The sequence below is a fragment of the Enhydra lutris genome, unplaced genomic scaffold (genome assembly GCF_002288905.1).
Source record: "Enhydra lutris kenyoni isolate GAN:26980312 unplaced genomic scaffold, ASM228890v2 scaffoldscaffold4, whole genome shotgun sequence".
NCBI classification, from domain to species: Eukaryota; Metazoa; Chordata; class Mammalia; order Carnivora; family Mustelidae; genus Enhydra; species Enhydra lutris.
The window spans coordinates 35,950,492-35,971,003 of NW_019154088.1; the positions used below are offsets into that span (position 1 = coordinate 35,950,492).

Sequence of the window (20,512 nt, forward strand, 5' to 3'; positions counted from 1 at the left end):
CTCTAATACATTCTGCCTGCTTTTGTTTACTTCGAAGAATCCTCAGGTATTTGTTTTTTATATTTTTCCCAGAGTTTAGCAACTGTTATTAGTAGGGGATTTTCTATAGATGTAGAAGTGGAACTCCAACAAATTACTTTTGAAATTGAGAGCATGCAACATTTAACATGTCAAAACCATGGTGATAATAATAATAAAATTCTTTTATTTTCCTGTTTTGGCTATCTGAGCAAATTAGATGGAGGAAGTTCAAGAAGGAAAGACAGAACGTGGGGAGAAGAAAAAGGCAGGGAGATATTTCATTGTTCCATTACCTGCTATGTATTTATGTTTGTATGTATATATATCACAAAGGCTATGGGCATATTCTAGGTACTGGTTTTAACAGTAGAATGTTTTTAGAGTCTTGAAATTTCTATCGGCTTCTGAATAATTTTTAACCAGCACAATGTAAGTGTGAGTTACTATTATTGATATGCTTAAGATTAAAGACAGCAAAACAAATATTATAGAAAGTATCAAAAAATAGAAAAAAATACAATTATCTTATTCTTTTAGCAAAGTTGTTAAAATGATCATAATTATCTATTAAGCTTTTTCATAAATTATAATCAGTGCAAAAAGAGGTCTCACTTCTACCACTGCTATTGCAAAAATAAGTAGTTGTTTTCAGAATATTTTTATTTTCCTTGCAATGTGAAGATTTTACTAGATGTGATAGACTTTCTTTGGACTTAGATATTTCTTTTGGAACTTATGTGTGTACTGGAAGTTGATGTTGATGTGAAATTTAGGAAGTGAATTGAGTTGATATTTGGCCATGGACCCAAGAGAACCTAAATCTTGTTTTTAACAGTGTCACCCCTCCCACTGAGGTACCCATTACTACACATAGACAAAGTCAAGGCCTCCATCTAACCAGCTGGCACTTTGGCTCTATTCTCAATATAATAATCTGAGGAAACAGGCCTAACATATAAAGGATTTCTTTCCCTATGTGAGGTGGTTCCATGTTGCTTAGAACCAAGTTTTCTGGTGGTCTGCTCTGTTCATTTCTACCTTAGTTGAAGTCTAGAGCAGAGTATGGATATTCTGTTCCAATAGGAGGAATGGTCACATCTGCAAGAACCAGAGAGCAACCTGCCCCAGAATCTAGAGAATCCACTAGTCTGCTCTTTTTGGGTTCTAGCCATTTATGGTTGGAGAGCTTGATTCTCATGTCTGATCACACCTTGTAGGAGAGGAAAGAATGCTGGCTCTTGGCCTTTCTGATTACTTCACTGTTCAGGCACTGAACCTCCTGGGAGAGGAAAAAGGAAAAGGTTCAGAGTTCCAATAATTGGGGAAGAAGCAGAAAGTGAAATTACTGAAATTACTACTCAGGTTGTAAAGATTTCAAGCACATTCTGTCCCATTTTAAAGTATAAAGTAAACTTAGCCTGAATTGTGAGCAGCAGGCTTGATACCTTAATACTTTTGGTGATAGTTACATTATTTTTCCTTAAGAATCTTCAAACCAGGGGTACCTGGGTGGCTCAGGGGTTAAAGCCTCTGCCTTCAGCTCAGGTCATGATCTCAGAGTCCTGGGATCCAGCCCCCCATCGGGTTCTCTGCTCAGCAGGGAGCCTGCTTCCCCCCCCACCCCCTGCCTGCCTCTCTGCCTACTTGTGATCTCTGTCTGTCAAATGAATAAATGAACTCTTAAAAAAAAAAAAAAAAAGAATCTCCAAACCAGAACTGGTCTCTTTCTTTTAATAAATTACTACCCAAAAAAGGGAACATGTTATTTTCCCATGAGACTGGATGTTTAAAAGTCGTTTTACATATTTTTTAGTGTTGAGGGTTGGGTGGGGGAAGGAAAGTCACTAAGCTTTGTGGACTGCCCCATTTAGCATTGATATATCACCTACCTTGAAAACACAATAGAAGTTCTTGTCAAAGGTAGAAGTTCTATATCCTATTGGTTTATTTTTACATGTGAAGAGCAACTTTCCTATGAAGAACTCAAGGGAGTGTACTGAGAAATGTTAGACAATGAACACTTGATAAACTTCAATAGCAAACCAAAAGCCTGAGAGAAGTTAGGATGGGAATACAAAGCAGGAACTAAGAAACAAAAGGGAAGTGCAGTTGGGAGAGTCAAGTCAGATTCTCATCAAGTATTAATGTGCCTCTGTTCCGTGCTCTCTTCCAGTTACAGCCTTTTGTAGGAAGAAATGCAGATGGTGTCAGTGTGAGCATATTACCACCTGTGCAAACAATAATAGCCAAAACACTATGAGGAGGATTATACAGCATGTTTTATAAAAAGGGAAACTTCCTTAAGGATTTTAGAAATCATTTCTAGGGATGCCTGGGTGGCTCAGTGGGTTAAGCCTCTGCCTGCAGCTCGGGTCATGAACTCAGGGTCCTAGGATCAAGCCCCGCATCTGGCTCTCTGCTCAGCAGGGAGCCTGCTTCCCCCTCTCTCTGCCTGCCTCTCTGCCTACTTGTGAGCTCTCTCTCTGTCAAATAAACAAATAAAATCTTTAAAAAAGAAAAAGAAACCATTTCTAATATTCATATATTATTGTGCAAAAGAGAGCAAACAGCATATTATTTTCACTTTTTAAAATGAAATCTGGTTATGGATAGAACTGAACTCTTCAAGGTCTGGGCATTGGTGGAGATGGGTACAGAAAGAGCGCCTATTGATTACCAGATGAGAGCTCTGGCATGTAGCAGGGTCTTCTGTTTGAGAATCGCCAGCAGATATTAGATATTAAAAGCAATATGACTATATTTAGAGGCTAAATAGGATGTTTTGTTCATATTGCCCATAATGTATGGTAAATGAATAAATCTAATTGTAAAGATAACTTTTTTTATGAATTAATGTAAGTCCAATCAAGAATGTGGATAAGATGATAAGCAAAGAAATGCAAAGCAAAATAAAATTTTTTCCATATTTAAGTGTTAAATCTGTCTTTTTTTGGTATATGGCATAAAATGAAATCTAATTTCCTCCTCCCCCTGTCCAATAATCTACCAATTGCCTCAGCACAACTTATTGAATAATTCTTATTGACAATTTAACACTGTTTTTACAATATAACTCATAGTGTTTTTAAATTCTTTTGCTCAGTCTATGTGATGATTCTAACAATAGTATATTCAGTTTAATTCTTACATCTGTGTAAGTTTTAATTATCTTGTTAGATTACTGCTCCCTCATTTCCCTTTTACAAATTTTGCCTAATCTATCCTGTTTTTTATTTCAAATGAGTCCAGAATTACTTTTCAGAGTCCAAAAATAGAATTTGTAGATTTTGATTATGATAGCATTAAACCAACACAGTATTTTGGAAAGCCCTTATGTAATTACAATATTTGATTTTTTTCACCAAGGGACATTAACTATTTAGTCACATCTTTTATCTCCTTCAGTAAAATTATAAACATTTATTTAGTTTAAGTACGTTTCTCATTGTGTTTATTGCTAGATACTTTTAAAAAATTATAATGGAATTTTATCACTGTGTTTTTGAATGGATCATTTTGGTCTAATGGAAGTTATTGATTTTGGTATAAAATTTTAAAAAATTTAAGTGTCTTGCAGAAATCTATTATAATTCTAAGTAGTTCTTTGGTTTAGATCTTCTAGGTAGATAATCATATTTGCAAATAATGGTGATATTCCAGAGGTGTTTCTGCTTTATTTTTATTATTTTTTAAAGATTTTATTTATTTATTTGATAGAAAGAGAGATCACAACTAGGCAGAGCAGCAGGCAGAGAGACAGGGAAGCAGGCTCCCTGCTGAGCAGAGAGCCCGATGCGGGCTAGATGCGGGGCTCAATCCCAGGACCCTGGGATCATGACCTGAGCTGAAGGCAGAGGATTAACCCACTGAGCCACCCAGGTGCCCCTGTTTCTGCTTTATAATTTTTTTTTCTAAGAACCTTGGCGTTGGGTTTCCTAAAAATACACAAATTAGTTTTTCTAATTCATGATTTTCTGGTTTTATTTTCAGTGTTTTACCCTTATTTCTCAAAATTCCCCTCTTCTTGGCTTCTGTGGAACTCTTCCCATTTTCCTCTCTGTTGCTCCTACTCATCCCACTTCCCAGAGATGAATCCCAACTACCAAAGAATTTGTAATTGGGCCCTTCTCTATTTATATTTCCTGTTAGCCTGGCTTTTGTTAATGACCTCAGATCTCTCAGGATCTAAAAATCTACTTAAGGATCGTAGATGAACTGGCCCTGCTGAATACCAGGTTAATAAATACACATAACATAAAAATTTACCATTTTAACCATTTTTAAGTGTACAAGTCACTGAATAGCCGAGGTTTTATTGTGTACTTGGCTATGAAGAAGACTTCCTCAAGATGATTCGAAGTTCCTATTTTATGAAGGATCTTTAATCACTTTCATTTACTCCTTCTCTTTGGCCAGATCCCGTCAGTTCTACCTATTATGTCTCTGTTTTCACTCTGCTCCATTACCAATGCCAGCCAGGCCTTACGCTCAAGCTGTGGAGATTCTTCTTGGCCTCTCTCCCTTTATTCTTTGTCCCATTCAATATCCCCCAAGCACCCGATCCTATCAAGCCATATTCTGTTAAAAGTTTTTGAATGGCTTTCAGTAGCCAAGAGAAAAAGTACGAATCTTTGGCGTGCGAGGCCTTGTGATCTGGCTACAGCCTACCTTGTGGCAGATCACGTTGCCCCCGGCATACAGTCTGCTCCAGCTCTGCAGGCATATTGAGGGAAGTGGGCTGGATGAGGGACGGATGCACCCACCGCCAGTTGGAGAAGGAAGAGGAAACTGCCATCTTGCCCCAAGAGTAGGGATTTGGCCCTTACATTGCCAGAACCTTCATTTTTTTTTTCCCTCCCCAGAGAACCTGTTTATCTGGAATTTTGTGAAAATGTCTCATTTTAAAATTGTTGGTACAAATTTGTATCTTTGAAAAATTTGGGGCAATTGTAAAATCTGTTTGTGGGCTAGCTTCCAATCAGTTGATGGTCTCTATTCTCTCCTAGGGTTTCTTTAGATTCTCTCTGCCTGTCTCTCTTGTCTGGAATTGGGACATTACATTATAGTCTAAAGAAATGTTAAAACCAATCGGAGTTTCAGAAATTCTACTGTAAAAAGGTTACTGCTTTGAAGGTTTTCCATGGTTCCTGTGAAAAGGCCAATAGTTGGATTTAAAATGACATAAACTAATATTACCCACTGGGGCCTCTGGGAGCACACCGAGCGTTGTACCTTAAGAGGTTTTTTTTGAGTTCAACTTGTATTTATCGACCTGAGTTTTGTTATAGATAATGTAATATATTGTCGTTATTTCACAGGACAAATTAGCCAAGATGTCCGCAGTTTCGAAGCATTTTGGACTGAAATACAAAGAAGAGTCCTACATCTTTAAAAAGCTTGAGGGGATTCGACAGGAAACTAAAAAGGATCTTCTCCAATTCCAGCAGAAGTTGGCCCCCAAGCCGGCTGTGGATGAAGCTTCAGTGTGCGGCCTCCAGGCCCCGGGCCCTGCCCCTCCTGGGGAGAAGGGCAGCGCCGCCTACGATGGACCCCAAAAGCCATCAGGGTCCCCTCGAGCTAAAGGCCCTACGACCCTCACTGCGGCCCTCCTGCAGCAGGCGCCCCGAGGCGCAGCGCGGCCTCCGGCCCCGAGCGAAGAGGCCGCTCCGGGAAAGACCCGGCGGTTTCGCCCCCAGGACTTCTACTTGCGGAGCTCTGCGTTCCTCCGGCACCCGCTCCCGAAAAAGCCGCCGGTCATCGCCTCCAGGGCTGGCACATCCAGACCGTTAGTCCTGATGCCGCCCCCTGCGGCAAGGGAGAGGCCCGGGGCGCCCCTGGGCGGGAGGAGCCCGCGGCCCACGGGCCCCAAACCGGTCCCGCACCCCGGCCGCGAGCGCGGCGTGAAAGAGGGCACGACTCTGCCCGCAGAGGCCCGCCAGGCCAAACCGAGGACGCCCAGCTCCATTTCCAGCCGGGAGGGCGACGCGGAGGCGGGCGGCCCGCGGAGGAGAGCCAGGGCTCACACCCGCTCCTTGAGCCGGGCCTTAGCCAGCCGACCGCTCGGGTCAGTTTCCGAAAGCCAGCGGGGGAGCATCTGTCTGGGCGGCTCGCGGGAGGCCGCCCGGCAGGCCGCTCAGCCCGTGCGAGTGATCCCGACTTCCATAGAGGAGATAATCGCCTCCTTGCAGTCGGAGGCCCAGCTGGCCTCCGACCAGACCGTCAAAGAGCTCATCCAGAGTGTCCTCGGCGAGAACTACGACATTAAAATGGAAGTAGGTGAACCAGAAGGAGAATTAATATTTTTCCTGGATAAATGCAACTTAAGGAAACATTCATAGCATATTTAAGTGCATCGGGTGTGTTACAAGCTAGATAAGCTAGACAAAACACCAGGGTCTTATTCAAGGGCTTAGAATTTGGAATTCGAATTTTAAAATATTCGGGGAGTGTATACTCTTTCAGTGAAAGAAATTGAGAGATTATCTAAAAAATTAGCTCAAAGTACATTGGTTGTAGACTCGAGTAATAAATACATCACTGGTAACTTTTCATTTCAAAGTCGTTGTGACTATTGAGTATCAAAATAACAGATGTTTTCTATAGAAAACTCAGTCATTTTCTGTTATAGTTTAGGACTGGCAGTAAATTTTTATACTAAGCAGATCACTATATTACTGTTAAGAAGTTGAATTTGTAGTTCTTTGATATTTTTAGGGAAAAATCACTCAATATATACGTTTTTAAAGATTTTATTTATTTATTTGACAGAGAGAGAAGTGAGAGAGAGCAGGAGGCAGGGAGGAGGGGGCAGAGGAAAAAGGAGGGATAGAAGGAGAGAGAGGGTAGAGGGAGGGAAGGGGTTGAGCAAGAGGGAGAAGCAGGCTCCTGGCTGAGCAAGGAGCCCCTTGAAGTGGGGTTCCATCCCAGGATCCCAGGATCATGACCTGAGCCTAAGGCAGATGCTTAACCAACTGAGCCACTCAGGCACCTCTCTCTTAAAATGTTTTTTAAAAAATTTACTTCCTAGGCCTTCCCAGTTATAGAGATGCTAAGTGATTCTTTTGTGCCAAGCAAAATGAGATATTGTATGCATTTGTCCCAGAAACCTCATCAGGTGGATACCTATAAAAGCCCCATTTTATACAGGATGTTTCCTAGCTTTAGTGTTGTTAAAGGATTGGCTCAATGTCCCAAACTAAGAAATGGCAGAGCTGATTCTACCCTAGGTGGTCACACCCCAGAGACTGTACCAGAAACATTCCAAAACTGTCCATTCCTTGATTGTGATATGTACCCAGCAGGGAGCAAAGCTAGATAGGATAAGTTAAGATATATATTTTTAAAGATTTTATTTATTTATTTATTTGACAGACAGAGATCACAAGTAGGCAGAGAGGCATGCAGAGAGAGAGGAGGAAGCAGGCTCCCACAGGAGCAGAGAGCCCATGTGGGGCTCGATCCCAGGACCTGGGGATCATGACCTGAGCCAAAGGCAGAAGATTTTTTGTTGTTCTTTTTTTTTTTTAATTTAATTTTTTATTTTTTAATTAATTAATTAATTAATTTTTAAAGATTTTATTTATTTATTTGACAGAGATTATAAGTAGGCAGAGAGTCAGGCAGAGAGAGAGGAAGAAGCAGGCTCCCTGCTGAGCAGAAAGCCCAATGTGGGGCTCAATCCCAGGACCCTGGAATCATGACCTGAGCCGAAGGCAGAGGCTTTAACCCACTGAGCCACCTAGGTGCCCTGTAATTTTTTATTTTTTATTAACATATAATGTATTATTAGCCCCAGGGGTACAGGCCTGTGAATCGCCAGGTTTACACCCTTCACAGCACTCACTATAGCGCATACCCTCCCCAATGTCCATAACCCAACCATCTTCTCACTCTTCCACTCTCCCCGCCAGGAACCCTCAGTTTGTTTTGTGAGATTAAGAGTCTCTTATGGTTTGTCTCCCTCCTGATCCCATCTTGTTTCATTTTTTTCCTTCCCTACTCCCCAAACCCCCCATTACTTATTTATTTGACAGATATCACAAGTAGGCAGAGAGGCAGACAGAGAGAGAGGAGGAAGTAGGCTCCTGACTGAGCATAGAGCCCGATGTTGGAATTGATTCCAGGACCCTGGGATCATAACCTGAGCTGAAGGCAGAGGCTTTAACCCACTGAGGCACCCAGGCACCCCTGACCCTGACAAATTCTTCATATCAGGGAGATCATATGATAATTGTCTTTCTCTGATTGACTTACTTTGCTCAGCCTAATACCCTCTAGTTCCATCCACATTGTTGCAAATGGCAAGATTTTATTTCTTTTGATGGCTGCATAGTATTCCATTGTATATATATACCACTTCTTCTTTATCCATTCATCTGTTGATGGACATCTAGGTTCTTTCCATAGTTTGGCTATTGTGGACATTGCTGCTATAAACATTCGGGTGCACGTGCCCCTTTGGATCACTACATTTGTATCTTTAGGATAAATGGCCAGTAGTGCGATTGCTGGGTCATAGGGTAGCTCTATTTTCAACTTTTTGAGGAACCTCCATGCTGCTTTCCAGACTGGTGGCACCAGCTTGCATTCCCACCAACAGTGTAGGAGGGTTCCCCTCTCTCCGCATCCTCGCCAGCATCTGTCATTTCCTGACTTGTTAATTTTAGCCATTCTGACAGGTATGAGGTGGTATCTCATTGTGGTTTTGATTTGTATTTCCCTGATGCTGAGTGATGTGGAGCACTTTTCCATGTGTCTGTTGGCCATCTGGATGTGTTCTTTGCAGAAATATTTGTTCATGTCCTCTGCCCATTTCTTGATTGGATTATTTGTTCTTTGGGTGTTGAGTTTGCTAAGTTCTTTATAGATTTTGGATACTAGCCCTTTATCTGATATGTCGTTTGCAAATATCTTCTTACATTCTGTCAGTTGTCTTTTGGTTTTGTTAACTGTTTCCTTTGCTGTGCAAAAGCTTTTGATTTTGATGAAGTCCCACTAATTCATTTTTCCCTTGCTTCCCTTGCCTTTGGCGATGTATGTAGGAAGAAGTTGCTGTGGCTGAGGTTGAAGAGGTTGCTGTCTGTGTTCTCCTCAAGGATTTTGATGGATTTCTTTCTCACACTGAGGTCCTTCATCCATTTTGAGTCTATTTTCATGTGTGGTGTAAGGAAATGGTCCAATTTCATTCTTCTGCAAGTGGCTGTCCAATGTTCCCAACACCATTTATTGAAGAGGCTGTCTTTTTTCCATTGGACATTCTTTCCTGCTTTGTCGAAGATTAGTTGACCATGGAATTGAGGGTCTATTTCTGGGCTCTCTATTCTGTTCCATTGATCTATGTGTCTGTTTTTGTACCAGTACCATACTATCTTGATGATGACAGCTTTGTAATAGAGCTTGAAGTCTGGAATTGTGATGCCACCAACTTTGGCTTTCTTTTTCAACATTCCTCTGGCTATTCGAGGTCTTTTCTGGTTCCATATAAATTTTAGGATTATTTGTTCCATTTCTTTGAAAAAAATTAATCGTGTTTTAATAGGGATAGCATTAAATGTGTACATTGCTTTAGGTAGCATAGACATTTTCACAGTATTTTTTCTTCCAATCCATGAGCATGGAATGTTTTTCCATTTCTTTGTGTGTTCCTCAATTTCTTTAATGAGTACTTTATAGTTTTCTGAGTATAGATTCTTTGTTTCTTTGATTAGGTTTATTCCTAGGTATCTTATGGTTTTGGGTGCAATTGTAAAATATCATATCATCTGTAAAGAGTGATATTTGACTTCTTCTTTGCCAATTTGGATGCCTTTAATTTCTTTTTGTTGTCTGATTGCTGAGGCTAGGACTTCTAGTATTATGTTGAACAGCAGTGGTAATAATGGATATCCCTGACATATTCCTGACCTTAGTGAAATAGCTCTCAGTTTTTCCCCATTGAGAATGATATTTGCTGTGGGTTTTTCATAGATGGCTTTGATGGTATTGAGGTATGTATCCTCTATCCCTACACTTTGAAGAGTTTTGATCAAGAAAGGATGCTGTACTTTGTCAAATGCTTTTTTAGCATCTATTGAGAGTATCATATGGTTCTTATTCTTTCTTTTATTAATGTATTATATCACAGTGATTGATTGTGGATGTTGAACCAACCTTCAGCCCAGGAATAAATCCCACTTGGTTGTGGTGAATAATCCTTTTAATGTACTGTTGGATCCTATTGGCTAGTATTTTGGTGAGAATTTTCACATCTGTGTTGATCAAGGATATTGTTCTGTAATTCTCTTTTTTGATGGGGTCTTTGTCTGTTTTGGGGATCAAGCTAATGCTGGCCTCATAAAATGAGTTTGGAAGTTTTCCTTCCATTTCTATTTTTTGGAACAGTTCCAGGAGAATAGGTATTAATTCTTCATTAAATGCTTGTTAGGATTCCCTTGGGAAGCCATTTGGCTCTGGGCTCTTGTTTGTTGGGACATTTTTGATGACTACTTCAATCTCCTTACTGGTTGTGGGTCTGTTCAGGTTTTCTATTTCTTTCTGGTTCAGTTTTGTTAGTTTATTCGACTCTAGGAATGTATCCATTTCTTCCAGATTGTCAAATTTGCTGGCATATAGTTGCTCATAATATGTTCTTATAATTGTTTGTATTTCTTTGGTGTTGGTTGTGATCTCTCCTCTTTCATTCATGATCTTATTTATTTGGGTCCCTTTCTTTTTTTCTTTTTGATAAGTCTGGCCAGGGGTTTATCAATCTTATTAATTCTTTCAAGGAACCAGCTCCTAGTTTCATTGATTTGTTCTACTGTTCTTTTGGTTTCTATTTCATTGATTTCTGCTCTGATCTTTATTATTTCTCTTCTCCTACTGGGTTTAGGCTTTCTTTGCTGTTCTTTCTCCAGCTCCTTTGGGTGTGGGGTTATGTTGTATATTTAAGACCTTTCTTTTTTCTTGAGAAAGTTTTCTATTGCTATATATTTTCCTCTCAGGGTTGCCTTTGCTGTGTCCCACAGATTTTGAACAGTTGCGTTTCATTATCATTTGTTTCCATGAATTTTTTCAATTCTTCTTATTTTCCTGGTTGACCCATTCATTCTTTAGTAGGATGATTTTTAGCCTCCATATATTTGGGTTCTTTCCAAATTTCCTCTTGTGATTGAGTTCTAGCTTCAGAGCATTGTGGTCTGAAAATATGCAGGGAACGATCCCAGTCTTTTGGTACCAGTTGAGACCTGATTTGTGACCCAGGATGTGATCTATTCTGGAGAATGTTCCATGTGTACTAGAGAAGAATGTGTATTCTATTGCTTTGGGATGGAATGTTCTGAATATATCTGTGATGTCCATCTGGTCCAGTGTGTCATTTAAGGCCTTTATTTCCTTGTTGATCTTTTGCTTGGATGATCTGTCCATTTCAGTGAGGGGGGTGTTAAAGTCCCCTACAATTATTATATTATTGTATAATATATAATATTATTGTCAATGTGTTTCTTTGATTTTGTTATTAATTGGTTTATAGAGTTGTCTGCTCCCATGTTAGGGGCATAGATATTTAAAATTGTTAGATCTTCTTGTTTGGACAAACCCTTTAAGTATGATAGAGTGTCCTTCCTCATCTCTTATTATAGTCTTTGGCTTAAAATGCAATTGATCTGTTATAAGGATTGCCACCCCAGCTTTCTTTTGATGTCCATGAACATGCTAAATGGTTTTCCACTCCCTCACTTTAAATCTGGAGGTGTCTTCGGGTCTAAAATGAGTTTTTTTGTAGGCAGCATATTGATGGGTTTTGTTTTTTTATCCATTCTGATACCCTGTGTCTTATGATTGGGACATTTAGCCCATTTACTTCAGGGTAACTATTGAGAGATATGAATTTACTACTATTGTATTGCCTGTAAGGTGACTGTGACTGTATATTGTCTCTGTTCCTTTCTGGTCTACTACTTTTAGGCTCTCTGTTTGCTTGGAGGACCCCTTTCAATATTTCCTGTTGGGCTGGTTTGGTGTTTGCAAATTCTTTTAGTTTTTGTTTGTCCTGGAAGCTTTTAATCTCTCCTTCTATTTTCCGTGATAGCTTAGCTGGATATAGTATTCTTGGCTGCATGTTGTTCTCATTTAGTGCAGTGAATATATCATGGCAGTTCTTTCTGGCCTGCCAGGTCTCTGTGGATAAGTCTGCTGCCAGTCTAATAATTTCTACCATTGTATGTTATAGACTTCTTATTGAGAGCTGCCTTCAAGATTTTCTCTTTGTCACTAAGACTTGTAAGTTTTACTATTAGATGATGGGGTATGGATCTATTTTTATTGATTGTTGTTTGATTGATTGATTGATTGATTGGATTTTGATCCTTGTTTCCTTTCCATATTAGGGAAATTCTCTACTATAATTTACTCGAATATACCTTCTGCCCCCCTCTCTCTTTCTTCTTCTTCTGGAATCCCACCTAATTATTCTAATATTGTTTCTTCTTATGGTATCACTTATCTCTCGAATTCTCCCCTTGTGGTCCAGTAGTTGTTTGTCTCTCTTTTGCTCAGCTTCTTTATTCCCTGTCATTTGGTCTTCTATATCACGAATTCTATCTTCTGCCTCATTTTTCCTAGCAATAAGAGCCTTCATTTTTCATTGCACCTCATTAATAGCCTTTTTGATTTCAGCTTGGCTAAATTTTAGTTCTTTTATTTCTCCAGACTGGGTTTCTGTAATAACTTCCATGCCTTTTTCAAGCTGAGCTAGCACCTTGAGAATCGTCATTCAATACTCTAGGTCTGATATATTACCCTTGTCTGTATTGATTAGGTCCCTATCCGTTGGTACTGCCTTTTTTTTTTTTTTTTTTTTTTTTTGTGGTGGGTTTTTCTGCCTTGTCATTTTATCCAGATAAGAGTATATGGATGAGAGAATAAAATATTAAAAGGGTGGCAAAGACCCCAGAAAAATGTGTGTTTTATAATCAGAAGAGACCCCAAATCATGGGGAGAGGAAAGGGAGTAAAAAGAAGTTAAAAAAAATTAAAGAAAATATATATATTAGACTGGTGAATAGGACAGAGCCACCCACTTGATTTTGGGTGTATTTTGGTCTCTTAGAAGAAACTACCTTCCAAAGTTTTAAAGAAAGAAATACACACACACACACACACACACACACACACACACACACACACATATGTAAACACGATGAAGGGATGGAATATGAGTAAAGATGAAGATTTTTTAAAAATTCTGTAAAAGGAGTTGATAAGTTGTTTGGGAAAAGAGAGAAAAAGAATGTGGAGAGAATTTGCTCAGGCTGGAGACTAGAACAAAGCCCTGTGCTAGATTGCTAAATTTAGGGTATATTTTGATCTATTAGAAGAAGTTGTATCCCAAAGTTTTTTAGAAGAAAAAACCTTATTTGTATACAAAAAACAAAATTAGATACAATGAAGGATAAAATATGACTATAATAATGAAGGTTCAAAAAGATTTTTTTTAAAATAAAGGTATTGTTAAGACAAACTAGTTAAAAAACATTAAAAGAGGAAAGGGCAAAAGTTAAAGAAATAGGAATAAGAACAAAAATAAAATTTAAAAAATTTAATTAACTTTGTAAGACTAAACAGTCATGGAGAGAAAGCCATGAATTCCATGCTTTGCTTTCCCTCCTCTGGAATTCCGCTGTTCTCCTTGATCAGTGAGCTTGGTCCTGGCTGGATTTCTTGCTGCTTTTCTGGGGGAGGGGCCTGTTGCAGTGATTCTCAAGTGTCTTTGCCTGAGGTGGAATTGCACTGCCCTTGCCAGGGGCCTGGCTAAGTAATCTGCTCGGGTTCGTTCTCGGTAGTTTTTGTTCCCTGAATGCTTTCCATAGAGCTCTGGAGGATGGGAATGAAAATAGTGGCCTCCCAACCTCTGGCCCACAGGATCCGAGAGCTCAGGCCCCACTCCTTAGTGCACCTTTGGAGAAAAGTGCTCAATCACTCCCATCTCCCTGTTCTCTGGCCACACTCTGAGCTCACCCTGCCTATGATGGAGTGTTTCTATTTCTAGCACACAGCCCCGTTTGGAGTCTCCAAACCCAGCAGATTCCTGCTGCTCCCCGGATCTGCCATTTGTGGGTTCCCTGCTCAAAGAGCAGTGGACTGACGGTGCCACGGATCACAATTTAAGGTAACCCCCAGCTGAGAGCTCACTCCGTGTCTTTGTCTCTGTAGCCGGCTTAATACCTGCGAGCTTTGCTACGCTCAGACACCTCTGATCCTTCTGTGACCCCGTGTGTCCCTGTGAGGGCTCCACCCCCTCTTATCCTCTGGAGCAATGTCCCTCAGTGGAACAGACTTTTAAAACTTCTGATTTTGTGCTCTCTTGCTCTGCTGCTTGCTGGGAGCTGGTCCCTCCCCCAGCAGTATATCTCCCTGTTGCTTCAGATTCACTTCTCAGCAGGTCCTACCTTTCAGAAAGTGGTCGATTTTCTGTTCCTAGAATTGCTGCTCTTCTCTTTGACCTCCTGTTGGATTTGTAGGTGTTCAGAATGGTTTGATAATTATCTAACTGAACTCCTGTGACCTGATGTTATCTCAGCCTGCTACTTCTCTGCCATCTTGACTCCTCCTTCTGTAAGTTTTAAAAAACTTAAGGGCAGAGGCTTTAACCCACTGAGCCACCCAGGCACCCCAGAAGTTAAGATATTTTGTCCATTTATCTAGACTTTGTTGTAACAGGGACATTCAAAGCAAAAATAGTAACAAGGGAATCTGAGTCCTACAGAAAAACAGAGAGAGGGAGGAGGGGAGAAGAAGGGAAGGGGGGAGAGTGGAGGGAAAGGCAGAAAAGAAGAAACAAGAGACCTAGTTTTTTGAGAATGGCATTGAGGATGACTGTAAGAGGGAAGAAGATTCTGTTACTGTTCTTAGCTGTGGCACCAAACCTCTTGATAGTATACAGAATACTGCTGCCACATTATGTCTTTAAAAAAGTTTCAGCCCCCGGGCGCCTGGGTGGCTCAGTGGGTTAAGCCGCTGCCTTTGGCTCAGGTCATGATCTCAGGGTCCTGGGATCAAGTCCCGCATCGGGCTCTCTGCTCAGCAGGGAGCCTGCTTCCCTCTCTCTCTCTCTCTGTCTACTTGTGATCTCTCTCTGTCAAATAAACAAATAAAATCTTTAAAAAAAAAGTTTCAGCCCCAAAATACACTCTAGGCTGTAAGGAATGTGATCATAAATCCTATTAGGGAACAAAAACATGTAAGGACAAGAGTCCCCAGTGTCGTCTTTGACCTAATGTTTGTCAACAGAATAGGACAAATGTTTTCACTTAAGACCCACACGTCCTCATACTTACTCAACAGATGAGTGTGGCTGTTTTAGGGCCCTTTCAAAATGGGGATTTCTTTTTTTTTCTTTCTTTTTTCTTTTTTTATTATGTTCAGTTAGCCACTATATAGTACATCGTTAGTTTTTGATGTATTGTTCAATGACTCATTAGTTGTACATAACACCCAGTGCTGTGCCTGGGTGGCTCAGTTGGTTAAGCATCTGCCTCTGGCTCATGTCATGATCCCAGGGTCCTGGGATTAAGCCCTATGTCAGACTCCCTGCTAGCAGGGGAGTCTGCTTCTCCCTATCCCTCAGCCCTTCCCCCTGCTTATACTCTCTCTTCCTCCCACTCTCAAATAAATAAATAAAATCTTAAAAAAAAAAAACAACACTCAGTGCTCATCACAACACGTGCCCTCCTCAATTCCCACTTCCCTCCCCTCTGAAACCCTCAGTTTGTTTCTCAGAGTCCATAGTCTCTCATGGTTTGTCTCCCTCTCTGATTTTTCCCCCTTCAGTTTTTCTCCCCTTCCCCTATGGTCCTCTGTGCTATTCCTTATGTTCCACGTATGAGTGAAAGCATACAATAATTGTCTTTCTCTGCTTGACTTATTTTACTTAACATAATCCCCTCCAGTTCCATTTATGTCAATGCAAGTGGCGGGTAGTCATCCTTTCTGCTGGCTGAGTGGTATTACATTCTGTATACGGACCACATCTTCTTTAACCATTTGTCTGTTGAAGGGCATCTCATCTCCTTCTGCAGTTTGGCTATTGTGGACATTGCTGCTATGAACATTGGGATGCATGTGCCCTTTCTTGTCACTACATCTGTATCTTTGGGATAACTACCTAGTAATCCAGTGCTGGGTCATAGGGTAGCTCTATTTTTAACTTCTTGAGGAGCCTCCATACTGTTTTCCAGAGTGGCGCATCAGCTTACATTCCCATCAACAGTTTAAGAGGGTTCCCTTTCTCCACATCCTCACCAACATTTGTGGTTTGCTGTCTTATTAATTTTTGCCATAGTAACTGATGTTAAAGGTGGTATCTCTTTGTGGTTTTGATTTGTATTTCCCTGATAGCTAGTGATATTGAGCATTTTTTCCTGTGTCTGTTAGTCATCTGTATGTCTTCTTTGCAGAAGTGTCTGTTCATGTCTTCTCATTTTTTGACTGGATTATTTGTTTTTGAGTGTTGAGCTTGAGAAGTTCTTTATAGATCCTGGATACCAACCTTTTATCTTTAATGTCATTTGCGAGTATCTTCTCCCATTCTGTGGGTTGCCTTTTAGTTTTGTTGACTGTTTCCTTTGCTGTGCAAAACATTTTTTTATTTTGATGAAAGTTCAAAATGGGGATTTCTAATTAGGTTTTGTGTGGGTCTCACAGAAAAAATAATCAGGAATGTGCACTGACAAGCTTTAATAGAGAGAACGAAGGTCTCAGTGCCTGCCCCTGTAGGAAGTAACTCTGTGACATAATCAAGGTACTTGACACAAAGAGGGGCCCATATTAGAAACTGGCTCAGAGTCCTGCACAGTTGGGAAAAGTTACATTTTCAGAGCAAGGGCCAGAAGAGAGGAATGCCTTTGCTCTGAAACCCATTTTGAGGAGCTTAAATAGAATAAAATATAAGAAGAAGAGTGTCAAATGAGGAATGGATACCAGGACAGTGAATTCTGTTCTTTCTGACATTTTATTTGTCTTGTGTTTCCTTTCGTGGTGCTTTAGCTACCTGAATTATTGAATGTAGAAGAGGGGCCAGGAGCCAGGGACAGTAATGCTGTGTTATAGGTCTTAGCCTGTATCAAATGCCTTAGTCCATCCCTGGTTTCCGTTATACTGATTTTGTGCTTTCATGATTTTTAGTGCTTTAGTGATTTCGTTTTTCCTTTTTAAATTTTCTTTCTCCACCCCAAGGATTTCAGAAGACAGACCTCTGTATTATTTTGAATAAAAGTGCTTTCAGAAGTTTTATTAGGGTAAGAAATGGCTGTGGGTGGCTAGGTAGGTGATAGATTGTAATAAAAAAATGCAGTTGTTAAAGTGATATCTAAATTATGGTTTTTAGAATTCCTAAGATGATGATGATGATGATTATTAGATTTTGTTTATTTGACAGAGAGACAGTGAGAAAGGGAACACAAGCAGAGGGAGTGGGAGAGGGCGAAACAGGCTCCCTGCTGAGCAGGGAGTCTGATGTGGGACTCGATCCCAAAACTCTGGGATCATGACCTGAGCCAAAGGCAGATGCTTAACAAGTGGGCCACCCAGGCACCCCAGAAATTCCCAAGATAGAATAAGTCATTTGTTTGAAACATTTATAATTTATATAAGCAACATTCTTTCCAAGATAAGGAATATGGTTCTTCACTTTAGATATTTTACCTTGCAGTCACACAGCAAATCTCAGAGGGAAAGCTGGAGGAAAAGACAATCTTGGCAGGATGCGCTGTCTCTGTTTAGAGCTTGGGCAAGGCCATTCCTGACCTAGCATTCAGAGTTTCACAAACAATAGGCCAAAAGTTGCATAGAATGTCTGAGAATTAAATTTAGCTGTCAAATGTAGGTCAGACATCTAAACCAAGTTGCCTCATCCATAACACTACTGACATTTTGGGTTAAAAAATTCTTTGTCATGGGTGGCTGATCTGTGAATTGTAGGTTGTGAATGACAGTAGCACAATCCTCTCACTTCCTTACCCCTGCCCAAGTCATGACAATCAGAATATATGTAAGTTCCCAAATGAGACCCTGGAGAGTAGGGCACCCTCCCTCCACACATTGAGAATCACTGGCCTAAACAATATGAATATACCATGGCAGGAAGAATAGAAATGTTATATGGTCCTATATTTGCTTTACTGAGGAATCAATTATTCTCAATATACATTCTAATTCTATGAGACTAAAATTCAGAGATTACCTTCTAGATATTAATTGAGGATGAAGGAACCAGCCCAATCTTGCTCCTTTCATGTGTAGTTGCTTTTTGCCACAGAGCTCAAAAGAAAAATGGGTTAACATGACCTAGGTAAGAAAGAATTTATGTTCCAAGATCTTCCATGAACAAATAATGTATAGCTCACAAATGTTGTATCATAAAATTTATACCTACTTACACTTCAGGGAAGATGAAATAGATTACTTTCCCCTACTTCTTCTCCACAGCTAAGTTCATTGTATATAAGGCAAATATGAGAATACTCCAAAAGGTGGAGAGAAGAAGACAGACTGTTTAGGGACTTTGGGTTCAAAGGAATCACATACTGATGCTTCCTTGGGCTTTCTTTTTTCCTCCTATCCTTTAGACTTGGAGATAAAGAAGCTGGCAAGCTAAAAATGCCAATGGATTCAGAAAAAGCTCCAGTGAAGGGCAGCTCTCTTTAGCCAAGTGATCAAGAAAGGGACAGACTAGAAAGACAAAATTTTAGTCAATAACTGTGCTATTCAAGCCAGAAACAGCAGGAAAAAAAAATCTATGGCCCCATCTCCACCCCTACCAGCCAAGGCTGAATGGGAATCCTGGACTGTTAGTCTCACCAGACTGTAACAAGTTACCCCAGACTTCTCCCCACTGAGGTGATGTCAGTGGAAAGTTAAGACTTTCAACACTGCTCAGCAGTAAAGAGGCTACCCTCTCCACTTTCCCTGTGTCACTGGAGCCTATGTGGGGAACAGTAATGAGATAACCCTATCCCTTACAACTAGGATGGTGGCAGTAGAGGCCTAGTGGGAGCCAAGAACTCCTACTCCCACTCAGCAATAACAAGGAAGCCCCGACTCCTGGTGTCGAGAGAGACCAAGTTAGAACCTGGACTGCTACCTCTACCTGGTAGTAATGCCCTCTCCCAACTACCCCTCTTAGAACAATGCCATAGGAAGCCGGCTAAAATAGGAAGTTTAAAAGAGATCCAGACTCTCATGATACCCAAATGTCTAGGTTTCAGTAGAAAATCACTTGTCATGCTAAGAACCAGGAATATCTTGACTTGAAAGAAAAAAAGATACTTAATAGATGCCAACATTGAAATGACAGAGATGTTAGAATTATCTGACAAAGATTTTAAAATGACCCTCAAAGAGAATGCTTCATTAAGCAATACGAGCACACTTGAAACAGTGAAAAAATAGAAAGAGTTAACAGGGAAATGGAAAGTCTCAGTAAAGAAATCAAAGATACAAAGAGGAACCAAAGAAATTTTTAAAGATTTTATTTATTTATTTATTTATTTATTTGAGAAAGAGAGAGAGAGTGTGTGAGCATGTTCATGTGAGCAGGAGAAGGGGCAAAAGGGGAGGGAGAAGAAGAGGAAAAGAATCCCAAACAGACTCTGTTCTGAGCATGGATCCCAATGCAGGGCTTGATCCCACAACGTGGAGATCATGACCTAAGCTGAAACCAAGAGTCAGACTGAGCTACCCAGGTGCCCGATTAAAGGAAACTTTTAGAACTGAAAATACAATAAATGAAATAAAATCCCATTTGATGGCTAAACAGCTGAATGGAGAGGCCAGAGGAAAGAAACAGTGAATTTGAAGATGGAACAATATAACCTACTCAATCTGAACAACAAAGACAGTAGACCAAGGAAAAAAAATGTATAAAACCTGAGAGACTTATGGGGCTATCACAAAAGATCTAACTTTATGTCATCAAGGGCCTGGAAGCTGAGTGATCCCCAAACGAAAGAAACCCAAAAGAATCCACACCAAAATAGAAAAGTCAAACTTCTGAAAATTAAAGAAAACAATAAAGCCTTTAAAGCAGTGAGATACAGTGTGTTACCTATGGAGGAAAACAACTTGAGTGAAAATGGATTTCTCATTAGAAACTCTGGAGGCCGGAAGGAATAAGCACAATATTTTTCAAGTGCTGAAAGAAAAGCACTGTATACCCAGAATTCTGTATCCAGTGAAATTATTTTTCAAGAATTGAAGGGGAAATCAAGACATTCTCAGAGAATTTGTCAATAGCAGTCATACCTTAATGGCTAAAATTAATTATCTAAAAAGAAAGGAAATTATTAGAAAAAAGGACACCAGGAAGGAATAACAAAATAAACAAAAACTATGGCTAAATGCAACAGATTTTCCTTCTCCTCTTGAGCTTTCTAAATTGTGTTTGATGGTTGATGCTAAAATTATAACACTGTCTGATGTGGTTCTAAATGTATGTAGAGGAAATTTAAGACAAT

General features: G+C 40.1%; 1 protein-coding gene across 1 annotated transcript in view; it reads left to right on the top strand.

Annotated features, from left to right (window-relative positions):
- Positions 1-5,354: 5,354 nt before the first annotated feature.
- LOC111158034 (tetratricopeptide repeat domain 6) overlaps positions 5,355-20,512 on the top strand; it is a 218,685-nt gene continuing 203,527 nt past the window's right edge. The window contains exon 1 of the mRNA XM_022519831.1: positions 5,355-6,293. Coding sequence (XP_022375539.1) covers positions 5,355-6,293 — 939 coding nt within the window. The remainder of the gene's footprint in view (positions 6,294-20,512) is intronic.